The sequence below is a fragment of the Schistocerca americana genome, chromosome 7 (assembly GCF_021461395.2).
Source record: "Schistocerca americana isolate TAMUIC-IGC-003095 chromosome 7, iqSchAmer2.1, whole genome shotgun sequence".
In the NCBI taxonomy this organism is placed as follows: Eukaryota; Metazoa; Arthropoda; class Insecta; order Orthoptera; family Acrididae; genus Schistocerca; species Schistocerca americana.
The window spans coordinates 405,151,131-405,170,029 of NC_060125.1; the positions used below are offsets into that span (position 1 = coordinate 405,151,131).

Below are 18,899 nucleotides of genomic sequence, written 5' to 3' on the forward strand. Positions count from 1 at the left end.
TGTTTATCAGCGACAGTGCGGAACTGTATTGAACACCTTCCGGAAGTCAAGGAAAATAGCATCTACCTGGGAGCTTGTATCTAATATTTTCTGGGTCTCATGAACAAATAAAGCGAGTTGTCTCTCACACGATCACGAGAAGGAACTGCAGTGCGGTCTTCCTCTGTGAAACAACTTTGGAAAAAGGTGTTTAGTATTTCGGCTTTACGCATGTCATCCTCTGTTTCAATGCCATCATCATCCTGGAGTGTCTGGATATGCTGCTTCGAGCCACTTACTGATTTAACGTAAGACCAGAACTTCCTAGGATTTTCTGTCAAGTTGGTACATAGAATTTTACTTTCGAATTCACTGAACGCTTCACGCATAGCCCTCCTTACGCTAACTCTGACATCGTTTAGCTCCTGTTTGTCTGAGAGGTTTTGGCTGCATTTAAACTTGGAGTGAAGCTCTCTTTGCTTTCACAGTAGTTTCCTAACTTTGCTGTTGAACCACGGTGGGTTTTTCCCGTCCCTCACAGTTTTACTCGGCACGTACCTGTCTAAAACACATTTTACGATTGCCTTGAACTTTTTCCATAAACACTCAACATTGTCAGTGTCAGAACAGAAATTTTCTGTTTTGATCTGTTAGGTAGTCTGAAATCTGCTAAACAGATAAACCTTCCTCCCTTTTTTTATAATCCTATCAACAACTTCTATCTTGTGTGTATCTTTCCATGTTTTCTAGTAGCTTGTAACATAATTGTGTGTGTGTGTGTGTGTGTGTGTGTGTGTGTGTGTGTGTGTGTGTGGAAGAACCCTGGCGCCTCTACTCCAAAAACCTAAGCCACGTCTCTCTCTCTCCCTGTCTGTGTGTGTGTGTGTGTGTGTGTGTGTGTGTGTGTGTGTGTGTGAGTGAGTGTTTTTGTGAGAAGTTGGTTGCTTGTTCTTGTCTCTGCTATTTTCTACTGTCACATTTTTGTTTATTCATTTTTTGTGCAGCACTTCATCATTCGCATGTGAAGTTCATGCTTGAATCAGCCACTAGAGGACACCCAGCCTGCTAATATGATAGCAGTTGCATGTACAGCTTGTCAGTTGCATCCCCTGTTAGAACTAATGCCAACATAGGCTGGAGCCTAAGGCTCCACCGCCCACTAGTGTATTGCTAATTGTATTGCACCTTGTCTTTCGTACGGTGTACTGTTCAAGTAATAAATTAGTGTTCTTCAGTTAGAACAGTGGGTTTATCAGCCTTCATGAGCAACCTCAACTGCAATGATGGAAGCTGAAGAAATTTGGTGGTAAGTTCCTATGGGACCAAACTGCTGAGGTCATCGGTCCCTAGGCTTACACACTACTTAATCTAACTTAATGCTAAGGACAAACCTATGCCCAAAGGAGGACTTGAACCTCTGACAGGTGGGAGCCGTGCAAACCATGACAAGGTCCCAAGCGGCGCTGAAGAAATGATTAAAATTTGTGCCATTGCCGGGAATTGAACCCGGGTCTCCTTGCTTACTGGGCACATATGCTAGCCATCACACCACCACACCATAGCATAACTGCATGGACTACCCCAGTCCACTGCCCTCCCTAACAAAAACTTAATTTTATACATACAAAATTACAGCAGAAAAATAGTTTTGTTTTCTAGAAAAGACCCACTATTTCTGGATGGCAACCAGCGTACTCCAGCCACCACTAATTGTCACATTTCTCAGCATACACATAACAAAAAGTAAGAGCATAAAGAGAACACTAGTCAACAGCAGACACCTCGGTATTCATTTTATTTGCATCAAAAACTCGACTGTCAATTACCATACCATATAACTTGTATTGCACTGAAAAAGTACTAACAGAAGACCCCTACAATACTAAATACTGTACCTAGAAATGAGAATTGAGTGAGGAATGAATTGGATGAACACATGTAATTTTCAGGCGTTTGTGATCATTAATGCAAAAAGAGTATCCTGTGACCTATTCTCTGCTGATAGAGTAGTTAAATTCATAGTGCTGAACTAATGTACCATCACTTACTACATTTCCTAGCTTCTTCAGGCTAAAGCTTTTGGTAACAGGTGTTTTTTACAAATAAAGGATTTAACCCACTTTCAATAAGAAGCTCAATCCAATTTCTCCTGATGTTTCCAGCATTTCAACATTACACCTCCTATTCAGTGGTAGATTATTTAATCTACCACTTGACTGAAATGATAGTAAAATAAGTAATATTTAGGAACTATTAATCTTCTGATGAAGTTGAATGTGAGTTATGACTGACAAAATACCACAGAAAGTGATGACCGCAAAAAAAGTCTGAATGCACACAAAGTAATCGGTGTTAAATTAATTCATATCATCAAACTATTTAAAAGTTTGTATGAAAGCATTTGAAAACACAATGTAGTACATAAACAAAATTGTGTAAGAATGAAGAGGAGGGGGAGTAGGAGGATGGTGTAAGGTTGTAAGTAAAAAGATATGCATGATTTAGTAATTGTTAGTTTCTACACAAAAAAAGGAAATCTTATCCATAATATAAATCATTGCAGTACTTCAAAAATATCTTCAAGATATTTCAGTCTTTGTCTACTGAACGTTACATATAAGATGTCTGAAAAATTATGAGTTTTAAATGCTAAACTTTACATTAATAGACCAAATGGCAGAAAAAAACAAAGGGTGGGCTACTAGCATAAATTTCTTCATTATGTGTGTCAAACATTAATTTCAAATGGTAATTTGAAATATAAACTAATGGTGCATACCCTCTGCCTAATGCTGGCCAAGGGCGGTGTTTCTTCCAGAGTTTACCAAGGTACCAATCACTCTGATTTTCTACCAGTCCAATAGCCTAGAACCGGTTAAATTCATAATTTTAAACACAAGTTAAATAACACTCTATTTTTATAAACACACATATATGTTTTTGTGGGGTAGGGTGATAGATTCACCTGCTTGGGATCTAGTTTGGAGAAGATTTTCCAGAGCTCAGCTATGTCAGTTGCAAATGTTACATCCGTGTCCAGCACAATTGCTTTCTGTAATGTGTCAGGTAGAACTTTCGGTAGTGTTAATTTCAAAAGTCCATATACTCCTGAATAATGTTTGTTTGGTATCCATGAAACATCCGGAACAACATTATCTGCCAAATAGAAACTCACTTCGGCTGCATAAAAAGAAAGAAAAAGATGTTTTTAATAATCAAGCTGAAAACTAACATGTCTAGGTTAATATCTTTCTTGTTACATTCTATGTATTCACTTTCTTATGAAAGAGATAAAAGCAAAATAGATATGTTGGCATAGTGAAAGAGCCACACCGTACATAATATCACTGTAAGATAAAAATGACACAAAAATTCAGGTGACATACTTCTAGTAAATGAAGAAAGCTTCAAACTCTCTATATTTCTTGAGAATGCTTTGGCAGCGGATCCCTAGGTCTTTCATAATTTCAGTTTTTTAGGGGGGGGAATTCTTATGGGTTTACATTAAAGCTTCAGAAGCTCATACAGTTACTATTATCTAGACCAGGTGGAGTCACTTAATCTACAAAATCCTTGTGTGCACCCCATACACATTCAACTACCAGGGTAGCAGCATCTGACATGTAGTGCACCCCTGAGACTTTAAGGGAGACCACAGAGTTCTCAGTCCTATGGTTCAAGAGTACGGTTTCACAGTGTAGTTTGCCACAGTACCTTTAAAGTTTCTGGTTACAGCCTTCTGCTGCTCTGAGAACCTGGAAGCCACAAGCTGCTCTAAGCATAATGCTACAGATATTTAGCTTCACTAAAATCCCATAAATAAAGCTAGCTTTTTCAACCATCCCTGACAGTTACTAGAACTGTCCAGGTATGACCTGGGAGCTCAGCTGACAAGACTTTTTTCATTCCGATGAGGATCACAATCCGCAGCTGGTTGCACCCTGTTTCCTGCAATGTCTCCAGAACAGCCACTTCATTACATTAAACAGGGCTGCAGAGTTCCACTGTTAACTAGACGTATAAGGAGAAGAGGTAAACACCCTAAGGCAGCTAACCCATAACCACAGCTACACAGATAACAAATAGCAGGGCCAGTGGTATTCAACAAACCACAGTGTGTGAAAGACCACTGTAATGCTGTAGGAGAGGTACAAGTTGTCATGTACACTAGGAGAGGTACAAGTTGTCATGTACACTAGGAAGGAAAAGTACACTCATATTCTTATGTTTTACAATGATAAGAATTTTATAGCTAGTGTTGCACAAGCAGAAACCCAAGGGTTTTTGATAACATTTGTTACTACTTATAGGTCTCCACACACTAATTCAAAACTATTCATGAAACAACTTGATGCTCTAATTCATCTTTCACCTTCTAAACTAAATGGATAATACTATGTAAAGAGTTTAATTTATATTTTCAAGGGCATACTTTCTCTAGAGCCACACTAGGCTCCCCTCCAATTTCATCTCCGCTAACATAATTTGCAATCAGGGTTATAGGAATCATCAGTACTGCTACTGACAACATTTTCATACATAAATACTGGGACTGCATGATGATAATGTAAACTCTATAGTTAATGTTTAGCAGATCGTGATGCTCCATTTGTGATGTTTAATATCATGGTGCACAACCTAAACAGTAAGAGATGAGAGCACAAGATAATAAATGAAAAACAAATTGCTGAATTCAAAAATTATCTGTGAAGTAAAGACTGGAAAAAAAATCACCTCATGAATGAGAACTATAAAGTACTAGCAACCCGTCCTGGCTTTATGTGGGTAGCACTAAGTATCTATGGATGCACAACAAGTATCCACTAGCACAACTTCAGTAGGATGCAACCTCTGCTATGCAACAATTGTACAAAGCACACTGTGCCATGGAACAATGGTATGAAGCACACTCTACCATGTAACATTGCCACGAAGCACCCTCCACCACACAACACTGATACTAAACAGCCTCTGACACACAACTCTGGCACAGTGCCAGGTTACGCCAGATATCATGATTCCAACGAGTTCACCATTCACCGTTATATGCCAATGACATTTTCACAGCAATGAGGGACTTTCATTCATCATTACATGAGACGTTTATAATTTATATACTTTAACCTTCCTCAGAAACCACCCTATTGGTGAAACCAGTATCAAAATACCTGAGATTACCATGAACATACAAACATCACCATGGCAGGTGATATCAATTTATATACACAGTGCATCCCAGCTCCATCAGGACTGCGGCTATGAAAAATACATCAGGGATTATGTTCACAAAATCTCTGTATTTATTCAAAATAGTCTCCTCCTGAATTAAAACAAAGCTGACATCATTTTAAAAGTGCTTTGAAACAGTCACTGTAGTCCTTTTTTGGAGTTTCATTAATACTGCAGTACAGTTTTCTTGGATGTCCTTAATTGATTCACAACAGTGTCCTTTCACTGTCAGCTTCAATTTGGGAAATAACCATGAGTCAACTGGGCCAAATCTGGTGAACACATTGGGTGATCCAGGACTATGATACATTTGCTGGCCAAAAACTTATGCACAGTCTTCACTTTGTGGGCTGGGCTTTCATTATGGAAGAGGAGCCAGAAACCATCCACAAATGCTGAATGTCTCAAAAACCTTGATGTTGCCTCATTGCCATTTCCTGACGAATGTCAGACGTACTGTTTCATTCGTAGCCAAGATGGCTGCTGCAGCAATTCTAGTGGTTTGACTTTCTACAGAGCTGTTTCTGAAACTTCATGGGTCGTTAACACCTCACCAAAGGGTAGCATTGCAGTTTAGAACTTAACACAAGCAGTCCTAACAAAACTGGGACACACCATATACATTGGATAGATAGATAAATAGGTAGATAAAGACAGAAGATGGATAAAGATAGACAGAAGAAGACGTATAGGTAGTTTAACATAACCATAACCATATTTGACACAGCACTGAAAAACTTAAGTCGAAACCAAGCATCTCAAGTACAAACATTCCCTCCGAATTACTGAGATCTTTGGGAAAACAAATAACAACACAACCACTCCATCTACTATAGAAGATATACAAGATTGGTGAAACTACCAAAGATTTCATGAAGAGGTTAATAACCCTAGTTCCAAAGAAGGCAGTTTTTGACAGATTATTAACACAAATTGCTTACAGAAAGAGCCAATTTGGGTGGTGGGGATCAACTTGGGTTCCAGATAAATTTAAAACCACACAAGGTAATACTGAGCTTTGTGTGTTGTCTGACATTGACATGTTGAAGGAGAGGTGCTCCATGTGTGGACAAACTCTTTGAATTCAAAACTCGATTACAGCATGCTGTTTTTCAAGCATCGAGATAGTTACGACAAACCCTGCATTGTGGCATGCTACCATTTGGAGCCCTCTAGCAACACAGGGCTACAAATATGTAGACACGAAGAATGATGATATAGAAAGTTAGTAAAGTTTGTTTTATTTAAAACACTTTAAAGAGTTTTCAAATACAGCATCGGGAAGCATTACTTTTTAGTATGTCTTCTTAAATTGAGATGTGAATCTAAAATGATTTGTTCCACACTATTACGATTTATCATCCAAGTGATCTCCAGCATACAAAACTAACTAACTAACATTGTCAGATTGCATTTGAGCCCACCACCAGGCTTTATGGTAAGGGGTGCCATTAGGTACACAACTCTGTTACCTCTGGTAAGCAAGGCCATTAAATAGGGTAGTAGTCATTACATTTCTGATATGTTAACACCAATAGCTGTGCACTGTCTTTGAAGTCCCCTTGAAAGCATGCCCATGCTGTCCTGACCTACCTCAATTCAGAGGGTGTTTGACTGTTACCCTGGCCATCATTGTCTGCTTTCCCATCCACTGAAAAATCTGGTCTCGTGTTGCTGAGAGACTGACACCCCCCACTCATTGACCCCTCTGATTAGTGAACTCTGGCAGTGCTTTGAAGCAGTGTGGAATAACGTACCCGTATCTGTCATTCAAGTCCATTTTAACTCATGGCTCAACCAGATTAAAGACACTGACGCTAGAGCAGATGAAATAACATTGTTGTCTTATGTCTTGCAGTCCAGAAGCTCATTGTAGATAGGATTAGCTTGGTTGTTTCTTACTACTGAAACAAGGAAATGATCAGACACTATTTGCATTTGCTCGTCAAATTCCAAGGGCCAACATTTCAATGAGTCCTTCAAGGTCAAATGAGAGAAGCTCCCACTGAAGAGCTAACTTGTACAATAAACTGCCCCAGGACAAAAAATACTCATGATGGTGGCCTCTGTCCATGAATTTTATGTTGCAGTGTGCTGAAAAGGTGTGTGAGGCTTGCCATGTCTACGCATTGCCATAGTTAATTACGTAAATGATGTTCATAAATCAGTACAGCTAACATGTAAACATATTTGAGATTAACTCTTAGATTAGATGATGAGGCAGTAAAAGAATCAAAATAAATATATGGAATAATTATCACTATGAGGCTTGATGGGTAATAGGGAAAAATCAGGCAGATACTGTAAGCAACAGTGTAGTGAAACTATGTCTCAGAAAGGACATGATGGTTTTGACAGTGGCAGCAAGCGTATAGAAAGTGAATAACTTGTGAGTAGTGTTTTCTGGCTGCAAGAAGACCCACTGAGTAGGATTCAACTGCCAAAAATGTGAAAAATGTGTAGAGGTTGGAGTGTTGTGGGGGGGGGGGGGGGTAAATGTGCCAATTTTTACCTTTCAAATATTTTTTGATGTCACCATTCTTAAAGTTGCTGCAGCAATGGACCTGCTATGCAGTACCACTAGACCACACCATGTGACTTCTTCACCTTTTACATTGGCGCAGGTGGTGGAAAAAGAGCTCCGTTCTATTTGAGATGACACAGTTTTGCGACAACTCTTCTGCATTGTAATCACAATGTCCCCTATGTACAATCACTTTTACAATCACGCGTGAATAGAGCTCTCATCAATTGGTAACTCACAGTAGATCATAACATGTATTAATGTACTGCTTTGACACTTGAGAGAGCCCAGGAGTGACAAATGACGGTTCTCATTTATTTTTCAAGCATTCTTGCACTTACATTATCGCCAGCATCTATTTCCTGCACGACTTCCAACACACTGCCAAGCTGTGATGCTGTGGGTTGGTTGGTTTGGAGGAAGAGACCAAACAGCGAGGTCATCGGTCTCATCGGATTAGGGAAGGACGGAGAAGGAAGTCGGCCGTGCCCTTTCAAAGGAACCATCCCGGCATTTGCCTGGAGTGATTTAGGGAAATCACGGAAAACCTAAATCAGGATGGCCGGAGGCGGGATTGAACCGTCGTCCTCCTGAATGCGAGTCCAGTGTGCTAGCCACTGCGCCACCTCGCTCGGTGATGCTGTGGGCCTCCACATGATGTGGAGATACGCATTTGAGGTTGCACCTTATCGGTACACTGAGATGGCTTTGCATCAATCTGCATATACAGTAAACCAGAGCATGCACAATGATATGTCCCACACTTACGAACTACCTAAACCCCGTTTTTCGTTTCCACAAACACCTCTTGTCAGCCTAAGTGGTTAGAAGTTGAACATGTCATTCTGCAGAATCACCTTGCTACATTGCAAGGTTCACTGCCAAGGCAATCTGTCAAGAGCATGGGTACTATAATCTGTGCAGCTTTCCTTAAAACTTCTAGTTTTTTCCATAATTTTGATTTGTAAGGATTCTAGGAGAATGAGCACCGGCCAAAGAGGCAACGTATGAGTATTGCTCCATTACATGGTTGTATATAATTGTAGAATGTTGTGTCATAACTTTTTCTGAAGTCACAGGTTCAAAGATTTACAACTGATGGCTTGCTCAACTGAATAAATTTTTGTCTGCTTTTTCACATTGTGATGCATTTATTTTCTGTGTTTTGCAGTCAACAGTGTTGTTTTAAAACACCTTCTGAATTTCAAAATGATCTATCTCGCAGTCACGGGTTGTCAGAGGGCACCCATGTGCATTTGTGCATGTTTGTATAGCAAACCCGGGTGCTGAGGATTTCCAAGCTGTATCTGTTCCAAGGTTAATTAACCAGATGCTGTGACAAGTCACTCTCCTGGAAAGGATGAAACACAGTTGTCACCTCAGTTACTAGGCTTCATATCTACACTTGCCCTGTTTATTTTCTCTAACGATAGGTTAAAGGAAGGCAAACAATATGTTTCTAGAATTAGTAGATTTAGAGAAAGCCTTTGACAATGTTGACTGGAGTACACACTCTGAAATTCTGAAGGTAGCAGCGATAAAATACAGAAAACAAAAGGTTTCTACAACTTGCACAGAAAACAGACTGTAGTTGTAAGAGTTGAGAGGCACGAAAGGGATGTAGTAGATGAAAAGGGAGGGAGACAGGGTCATAGCCTATCCCAAGTGTTATGCAGACTGTACAGTGTGCAAGTTGTGAAGCAAACTATGGAGAATTTTAGAAAGGGAATTAAAGTTCAAGGAGAAATATAAAAACCTTTGAGTGATGACATTGTAATTCTATCACAAGTGGCAAAGGACTTTGAAGAGCATGTATAGCGCCTTGAAAAGAGGGTATAATGAGAACGCCAAAAAAAGTAAAATAAAGTTAATGAATAGTACTCAAATTAAATTGGGCGATGCTGAGGAAATTAAATTATGAAATGAGGCACTAAACGTAGTTCACTGTTTGAGCAGAAAAATAATTGGTTATGCTAAAATATAGAAGATATAAAATGCAGAGACTCTGGTCATGTTTGATGTTAGACTGGAAAAATGCAAATCCATGTTTATAGTATTTGTTGATTTGGGAAAAGTATTACACAATACTAAGTGAACACACTCTCAGAAATTCTGAAGATTACAGGGACAAAATGCAGAGAAATTTGGAAAGAGAATTAAAGTTTAGAGAGAAGAAATAAAAAAAAAATTTAAGGTTTTCCAATGACAATGCAATTCTCTCACACACAGCACATGACTTGGCAATCAGTTGAACATAATGGACAGTGTCTGAAGATGAGGTTATAAGATGAACATCAATAAAAGTAAAACAAGGATAATAGAATGTAGTGAAATAAATTATCAAGTGAGACACTGAAACTAGTAGATAGGTTTTGCTGCCTGGGGTGGGGGGTGGGGGGGTGGGCAAAATAATCCTGGCAATACCAAAATAGAGGAGATATACAATCCAAACTGGCAATAAAAAGGAAAAAGTTCAGAAAAAGATAAGTATGTTAGTACCCAATATAAATTTTAAAAATTTAAGTGTCAGGAAGTATTTTTTGAAAGCAGTTCCCTGGAGTGTAGCCTTGTAAGCGAAACATGAATTACAAACAATACAGAAAAGAAGGGAACACAAATTTTGAAAATTTGGTGCTACAGAAAAATTCTGAAAATTAAACGGAGAAGTACTAAATCAAATCAGGGAGAAAAGAAATTTAGGGCACAAGGGATCTGTCAGTAGGGCACATTCTGAGGCACAAAAGGTTACTACAAGGGGCATTCAATAAGTAATACACCACACTTTTTTTTCTTGGCCAGTTTCAATTGGAAAAAAACTGTGGAATTCGTTGTGGGACATCATGGAATATCCCCACTTCAGCACCTATTGTTCCAGAAATTCCAATAGGTGGCGGCAATATACACAGCCTTCAAAATAGTGTCTGTTAACGGAAGTGTGTTCCAAGCAGAGAGCTGTCATTGGGTTTCTTTTGACAGAAAACCAGAGCATCATACATATTCAGTGCTTGCAGAATGTCTACAGAGACCTGGCAGAGAACAAAAGCATGGTGTGTTATTGGACAAGGCATCTGCCTTCATCGCAACAAGGTCGCGCAAAATGTCCAATCTCCCATGTGCCGTTCGGATGCACAAAGCTGTTTGAACATGTGGACACTCTTATTCGAGATAATCAGTGGATCACAATCAAATATCTCACTACAAAACTGGACATATCTGTTAGTGATCACACACTCATCCACCAGTTGAGGTACTCAAGGTGTATGCCAATGGGGATCCTCGCCACCAAACCTTCAGACTTCTATCTGTTTGGCCCAATGAAGGATGCACTCTGAGGGAAGCAGTACATGGATGATGGGTAGCAAGATGTTGGATCTGACATCAACGAATAGAGTGGCACCATGCGGGCATTAATGCCACAGCATTGAATGGAGATTATTTGAACAATAGGGTTTTGCCGCCAAAAGAGTGGGGAATAATATGGTCCATTGGAATTCTGAATAATACCAACCTGCTTTAAGAAAAAAATGTGTGCCATTTGTAATTTGGTAACAGAGGAAATGTGGAAGGTAAATAAAGAATGCAACAATAACATAACCAAAGGACAATACAGAAAACATTCTCAGTAACAAAAAATCTGGTTTTCAAATTGACTGTCGGCTGAACAGTCTACATTCACCTCGGCAGATGAAATTTGAAACCAATAAATTAGAAACTGTTGCCTTGTGACTTAGCTTTGTACATATAGTTAGTGTTAGTTGTTTCTTCAAACAATTTTAAGTGTGATCTGTTTAATCACTTCAATATAATTTTTGCCTAATTATTACAAACAGTAGAAAAATGACTTCCTTTGCTAATTTTGTGGAGGATTTTGACTTTGTACAATATTACAGGATAATCAACACATGTAGTGGATCATGTTTTTACCATAACTGCATGGCAGAAAACAGTGTACCCCAGTTTCATGTTCATCACACAGTAATAAACACACTTGGTTTTGAGCAATCAGTTATGGGTTACTACAGGGTTTTGTTTTGAGTTACTAGCTGTTTATAGCAAATTTTCATTCATCCAAAGCAATTATATTTAAGGATTTCTCAGAATATTTCTTACAATGATGTTCATGAACTGACAAAGCTTTCTTATGGAGAAACCATAAAATTATAATCTATAATTACAAAGAGAGACCCATAATACTGTCACAACATAACCACAATCAAGTATAAATCCAAGAGCAGAGTCATCAATGAAGTACAACACTAGCACTGAAAGCAAATTTATTACGGACTTCAACATACAGACAGAACAGAACTGCTTTCTGCACAAAGAATGCTGCTGTTCATACATGCTAGAACATTCCAGAAAATGTAAAAATTACCTTCGTAAGAAACTTTGGATACCTTCTAGAAATAATAAATACTAAATAACAAATATTGACTAGCAACTGGATATGAACTGGTGACCCACAGCACATCAGCCAGCAAGTCCAACTACTGCTTGGAGTAGTATTGTTCATGTAAAGCTCACTTCCAACTTTCCAATTGCAATATCCTATTCAAATTTTTCATACAAAATTCATTATCTAATTACCAGTAAAACACAAAAAAAATTAACTGTGCTAGCACTAATGAATCAAGACACAGATGATTACTATTTTTAACATAAAACTTATTCCATTTAGATATGACAATACAATCCGTCAGCACACACTACACTCAAATCCTATTCATCTCCAACTCTTGAGTTCAATAACTGCTTTTTTCACACTTTTTCTAAAATTCATATTTATAAATGAAGGACACCTGATCTAAAGTATATGCATGCCAAGCTGACAGTTTTTTCCTCCCCCCCCCCCCCCCTCCTTACATCAAATTTTTCCAATTATTTCTGAAATTATCAAACTTTATTGAAGACATATAATACCTCTATCACCTTTTCAGAAGGAACTATTCACTAATTGTCCTTCATCATTTCAACCAGCAGCTTATTACCTAATGGAACTTCTGTGTCAAATTGTGATTACTAATTATTTCACAAATTCACAGATTTATAATATAAATATTTAGAAGTAAAATATAAGTACCTTGTGGGACACTCCATGTATAGAACAGCGTCTGCAAAATCACCTGTGCAACTGAGTCTGCTATTAAGTGAAAGTGTAGTGGATTTTTACTGTAGAACAATATAGACTTTATTAATGTCACAACCGATCGACTGGAATTGTATCCAGCGCAAACAATGGCAACATGTATGACTTCACATTTTGGCACATCAGCCTCCTGTGAAGGAAGAATACAATGAAAGTTATTATCAATTATTTCAGCAGTTCCCAGATTCATATTACCTTTACTACTATATAAAGACAAGTCACTGTTTAATTTTGTTACCAAAAATCCTGAAAAGAACTTGGTCAATTTATCTCAAATTTTTACACAATACTCTTACAAACATTCAGATTGATACTAGCTACATATTTTTAATAAACATAATATAAATGTAGCTTATATGGAGAAAACATTGTTATCAAATATATCTCATAAAGTTCTTGACTGATTTATTTCAAATTTTTACACAATACAAAAATGAATTTTGAACAGGCACAGGTTATACATCAATTTAATATACACATATAAACTGATTTGTCAGAACAATATGTTCAGGCAGATCAGTACAGCAATAGCAGTGTCACATGGTTAGGAAAGATTGCTAGTTAGACACACATGCAGTGCATGAAGTATCAGTGAGCCTGCTGTACGTGTGCAGAATGGGGAAGGAGCATGCTCTATCTGAGTTTGAAAAACAGCAGATTGTGATGACCCAGAGGCTCGGCACGAGCATTTCAGAAACTGCACAATTTGTTGGGTGTTCGTGAAATCTTGGCCAGGTGTAGTGGGCTTGAGCGGCCAAACCTCATTACAGATGTCGGACATTGTAGGCTGAGCAAACTGGTAAAACAGGACAGGTGACAAACTGTGGTGGAATTAACATCAGTCTTTAATGCTGGGCAAAGTAAAAGTGTATCTGAACACACATTGTGCCGAACACGCTTGACGATGGGGCTCTGCAGCCAACAACACATTACATAGTCTCATGAATCCTGACGCTTTCTTCTTCATCATCATCCTGATGGGAGATCACGAATCTGTAATTTTTCAGATCCTTGACACCCGAACTGCAGAACAGAAAGCAGGTGGCAGCAGCTCCATTATGCTCTGGGGAACATTCACATGAGCATCCATGTCTTCAGTGGACCTCTAGCAACGCTCCACGACAGCCAAGGAATATCATACACTAGTTGCAGACCACGTACATTCCTTCATGACTATCACGTTTCCCAACGGCAGTGGCCTTTTTCAACAAGATAATGCTCCACATCACAAGGCCAGGAGAGGGCTGGAGTGGTTTAAGGAACACAGTGGCGAGCTCCAGTTGATGCACTGGCCTGCCAACTCACCAAGTCTGAACCTGATCGAATACATCTGGGATGTGACTGCACATGGCATCAGTGCTCATCGCCCCCCTCCTCAGAATTGATGGGAATTAGATGACGTGTGTGTGTAAATGTGGTGCCAACTGCCTCCAGCCCAATCTACCAAGGCCTCAATGCTTAAACACCATGAAGCATTCCAGAATGAGATTTTCACTCTGCAGCGGAGTGTGCGCTGATATGAAACTAAAACTGTGTGTCCGACCGAGACTCGAACTCGGGACCTTTGCCTTTCGCGGGCAAGTGCTCTACCAATTGAGCTACCGAAGCACGACTCACGCCCGGTACTCACAGCTTTACTTCTGCCAGTACCTCGTCTCCTACCTTCCAAACTTTACAAAAGCTCTCCTGCGACCCTTGCAGAACTTGCCCGCGAAAGGCAAAGGTCCCGAGTTCAAGTCTCGGTCGGGCACACAGTTTTAATCTGCCAGGACGTTTCACCATGAAGCATTGCTGCTGTTATCTGTGCCAAAGGTGGGCAGACTGGCTATTAAATCTATTAAATGTTCTGGCTGATCAGGTTTGTGTAATGATTAAATGGAAAACACGGTTAGCAAAATTCTCAAAAAGTTCTTTACTGATTTACTTCAAATTTTTACACGATACTCTCATGAATACTCAGATGGACATAGGTTATATACTCTTTAAATATATTCAATATATAAACATATATGCAGTGTTTAAAGAAGAAGCATTGTTACGAAAAATCTAGATAAGTACTTGTTGATTAACTTCAAATTATTACACACTACTCTAACGAACATTGAGAATGACATAGGCTATTTATTTTTTGAATATTTATAATATATAAATGTTATGTAACGTTTTTGTTGTTGTTGTGGTCTTCAGTCCAGAGACTGGTTTGCTGCAGCTCTCCATGCTACTCTACCCTGTGCAAGCCTCTTCATCTCTGAATAACAACTGCAACCTACATCATTCTGAATCTGCTTAGTGTATTGATCTTCTTATCTCCCTCTACGATTTTTACCCTCCATGCGTCCCTCCAGTACTGAATTGGTGATCCCTTGACACCTCAGAATGAGTCCTACCAACTGATACCTTCTTCTAGTCAAGTTGTGCCACAAATTCCTCTTCTCCCCAATTCTATTCAGTACCTCCTCATTAGTTACATGATCTTCTTCAACATTCTTCTGTAGCACCACACTGCAAAAGCTTCTATTCTCTTCTTGTTTAAACTATTTATCGCCCATATTTCACTTCCGTGCATGGCTACACTCCATATAAATACTTTCAGAAAAGACTTCCTGACATTTAAATCTATACTCAATGTTAACAAATTTCTCTTCTTCAGAAATGCTTAGCTTGCCATTGCCACTCTACATTTATCCTCTCCCCTTGAACCATCATCAGATTTTGCTCCCCAAATAGCAAAACTCATCTACTACTTTAAGTGTCTCATTTCCTACTCTATTTCCCTCAACATCGCCTGATTTAATTCGACTACATTCCATTATCTTTGTTTTCCTTTTGTTGATGTTCATCTTATATCCTCCTTACAAGACACTGTCCATTCCGTTCAGCTGCTCTTCCAGGTCCTTTGCTGTTTCTGACAGAATTACAATGTCATCGGCAAACCTCAAAGCTTTTATTTCTTCTCCACAGATTTTAATTCCTACTCAAAATTTTTCTCTTGTTTCCTGTACCACTTGCTCAATATTCAGACTGAACAACATCGGAGATAGGCTACACTCCTACCTCACTCCCTTCTCAATCACTGCTTCCCTTTCATGCCTCTCGACTCTTATAACTGCCATCTGGTTTCTGTACAAATTGTAAACAGCCTCTTGCTCCCTGTATTTTACCACAGCCACCTTCAGAATTTCAAAGAGTGTATTCAAGTCAACTTAATCAAAAGCTTTCTCTAAGTCTACAAATGCTAGAAACGTAGATTTGCCTTTCCTTAAGCTATCTTCTACAACAAGTCATAGCGTCAGTATTGCCTCGCTTGTTACAACGTTTCTACGGAATCCAAACTGATCTTCCCCGAGGTCAGCTTCTACCAGTTTTTCCATTCGTCTGTAAAGAATTGGTGTTAGTATTTTGCAACTGTGAATTATTAAACTGACAGTTTGGTAATTTTCACACTTGTCAACACCTGCTTTCTTTGAGTTTGGAATTATTATATTCTTCTTGAAGCCTGAGTGTATTTCACCTGTCTCATACAACTTGCGCACCAGGTGGAACTGTTTTGTCATGGCTGGTTCTCCCAAGGATGACAGTAGTTCTAATGGAATGTTGTCTACTCCCAGAGCCTTGTTTCAACTTAAGTATTTCTGTGCTCTGTCATGTTCTTCACACAGTATTGTATTTCCCACTTACCTTCATCTACATCCTCTCCCATTTCCTTAATATTGCCCTCAAGTGCATTGTCCTTGTATATACCCTCTACATACCCCTTTCACCTTTCTGCTTTCCCTTCTTTGCTTAGGACTGGTTTCCATCTGAGCTCTTGATATGCATGCAGGTGGTTCTCTTTTCTCCAAAACTCTCTTTAATTTTCTTGTAGGCAGTATCTTTCTTACCCTTAGTGACATATGCTTCTACATCCTTACATTTGCCCTCTAGCTATCCCTGCGCAGCTATTTTGCACTTCCTGTTGATCTCATTTTTGAGATGTTTGTATTCCTTTTCGCCTGCTTCATTTACTGCATTTTTACATTTCCTCCTTTCATCAATTCAAGGCAATATCTCTTCTGTTACCCAAGGATTTCTACTAGCCCTCATCTTTTTACCTACCTAATCCTCTGCTGCCTTCACTATTTCATCTCCAAAGCTACACATTCTTCTTCCACTGTATTTCTTTCCTCTGTTCTGGTCAAACGTTTTCTAATGCTCTCTCTGGAACTCTCTACAACCTCTGGTTCTTTCAGTTTATCCAAGTCTCATCTCCTTAAATTCCTACCTTTTTGCAGTTTCCTCAGTTTTAATCTACAGTTCATAACCAATAAATGGTGGTCAGAGTCCACATCTGCTCCTAATAAATGAAGGGAAACATTACAAAAAATCCTGAAAGTGATTGATTTACTTCAACTTTTTACATAATACTACTATAATCAGATGTTTTTGAGTAGGGTCCGCCTTTCGCAAAACACTATTTTGTTTTTGTCCCAGACATGTTTCACTGCAGTTGCATCATCATCAGTGGTTCTTATCACATGGTGCGGTTTTCCTGCTGTATTACATTTCTACAGTGTTTGTTTATCTTTACAGTTTGTCACCTGCGAGGTTTCTTTTTTCATCATCTTCTTCATTGCCAAGTTCAGTGTTTTGAGTTGTCACTGTCACTGTCACTGTCTATCAGCTGTGATAACAAGATTATATGAACGCCTTCCTTTAACCTATCGTTAGAGAAAAGAAACAGGACAAATGTTGATATGAGGTTTCATCCTTTCCAGGAAAGCGACTTGTCACACCATCTGGTTAATCAACTTTGGAATATACAACTTGGAAATCTTCAGCATACAGTTTTCCTATACAAACATCCACAAAGGCATATGTGTGCCCTCTGACAACCCTGACTACCAGTTTAGATCATTTTGAAATTCAGAAGTTGTTGTAAAACAACACTGTTGACTGCAAAACACAGAAAATAAATGCATCACAATGTGAAAAAGCAGACAAAAATTTATTCAGTTGAGTAAACCATCAGTTGTAAATCTTTGAACCTGTGACTTCAGAAAAAGTTATGACACAACATTCTACAATTATATACAACCATGTAATGGAGCAACACTCATACGTTGCCTCTTTGGCCGGTGCTCATTCTCCTAGAATCCTTACAAATCAAAATTATGGAAAAAACTAGAAGTTGTGCATGCTCTAGATTGCTGTATGTGCAGATTGATGCAAAAGAAGCCATCTCAATGTACCAACAAGGCACGACAGCAAATGTGTATCTCCACATCATGTGGAGGCCCACAGCATCACAGCTTGGCAGTGTATTGGAAGTCATGCAGGAAATAGATGCTGGCGATAATGTAAGTGCAAGAATGCATGAAAAATAAATGAGAACTGTCATTTGTCACTCCTGGGATCTCTCAAGTGTCAAAGCAGTACATTAATACATTTTATGATCTACTGTGAGTTACCAATTGATGATAGCTCTATATCACCCATGATTGTAAAAGGGATTGTACATAGGGGACATTGTGATTACAATGCAGAAGAGTTGTCGAAAAACTGTGTCTTCTCAAATAGAACGGAGCTCTTTTTCCACCACCTGCACCAATGTAAAAGGTGAAGAAGTCACATGGTGTGGTCTAGTGGTACTGCATAGCAGGTCCATTGCAGCAATAACTTTAAGAATGGTGACAGCAAAATAGATTTGAAAGGTAAAAATTGGCACATTTAACTATTGCATGACAGCTCGTAGATGAAGTGGGACACATCGTAACCCAAAACCAGCCACCCCCCCCCCCCCCCCCCACAACACTCCAACCTCTACACATTTTTGGCAGTTGTATCCTACTCAGTGGGTCTTCCTGCAGCCAGAAAAACCAATACCTGAGGTCACATTGAAAGAACCAATAAAACTTCATTCTATCAAACTCTTTCAGAAAATCTACACTGAAATTCCCACAAACAATAATTTGCTTCCCTCTGTCGGACAAATGGCACAACAAAGAACCCATGTTTTTCAGAAATAGCTGAAAATTTCCAAAT

At 39.0% G+C, this 18,899-nt stretch overlaps 1 protein-coding gene across 2 annotated transcripts in view; it reads right to left on the minus strand.

Moving 5' to 3' along the window:
• The window catches only part of LOC124622009 (LARGE xylosyl- and glucuronyltransferase 1-like), a 177,637-nt gene that overhangs the window by 133,383 nt on the left and 25,355 nt on the right, over positions 1-18,899 (minus strand). For both annotated transcript variants that reach the window (XM_047147560.1, XM_047147561.1), the window contains 3 exons: positions 12,813-13,008; positions 2,945-3,159; positions 2,759-2,844 (listed from right to left, as the gene is read on the minus strand). In XM_047147560.1, coding sequence (XP_047003516.1) covers positions 2,759-2,844; positions 2,945-3,159; positions 12,813-13,008 — 497 coding nt within the window. The remainder of the gene's footprint in view (positions 1-2,758; positions 2,845-2,944; positions 3,160-12,812; positions 13,009-18,899) is intronic.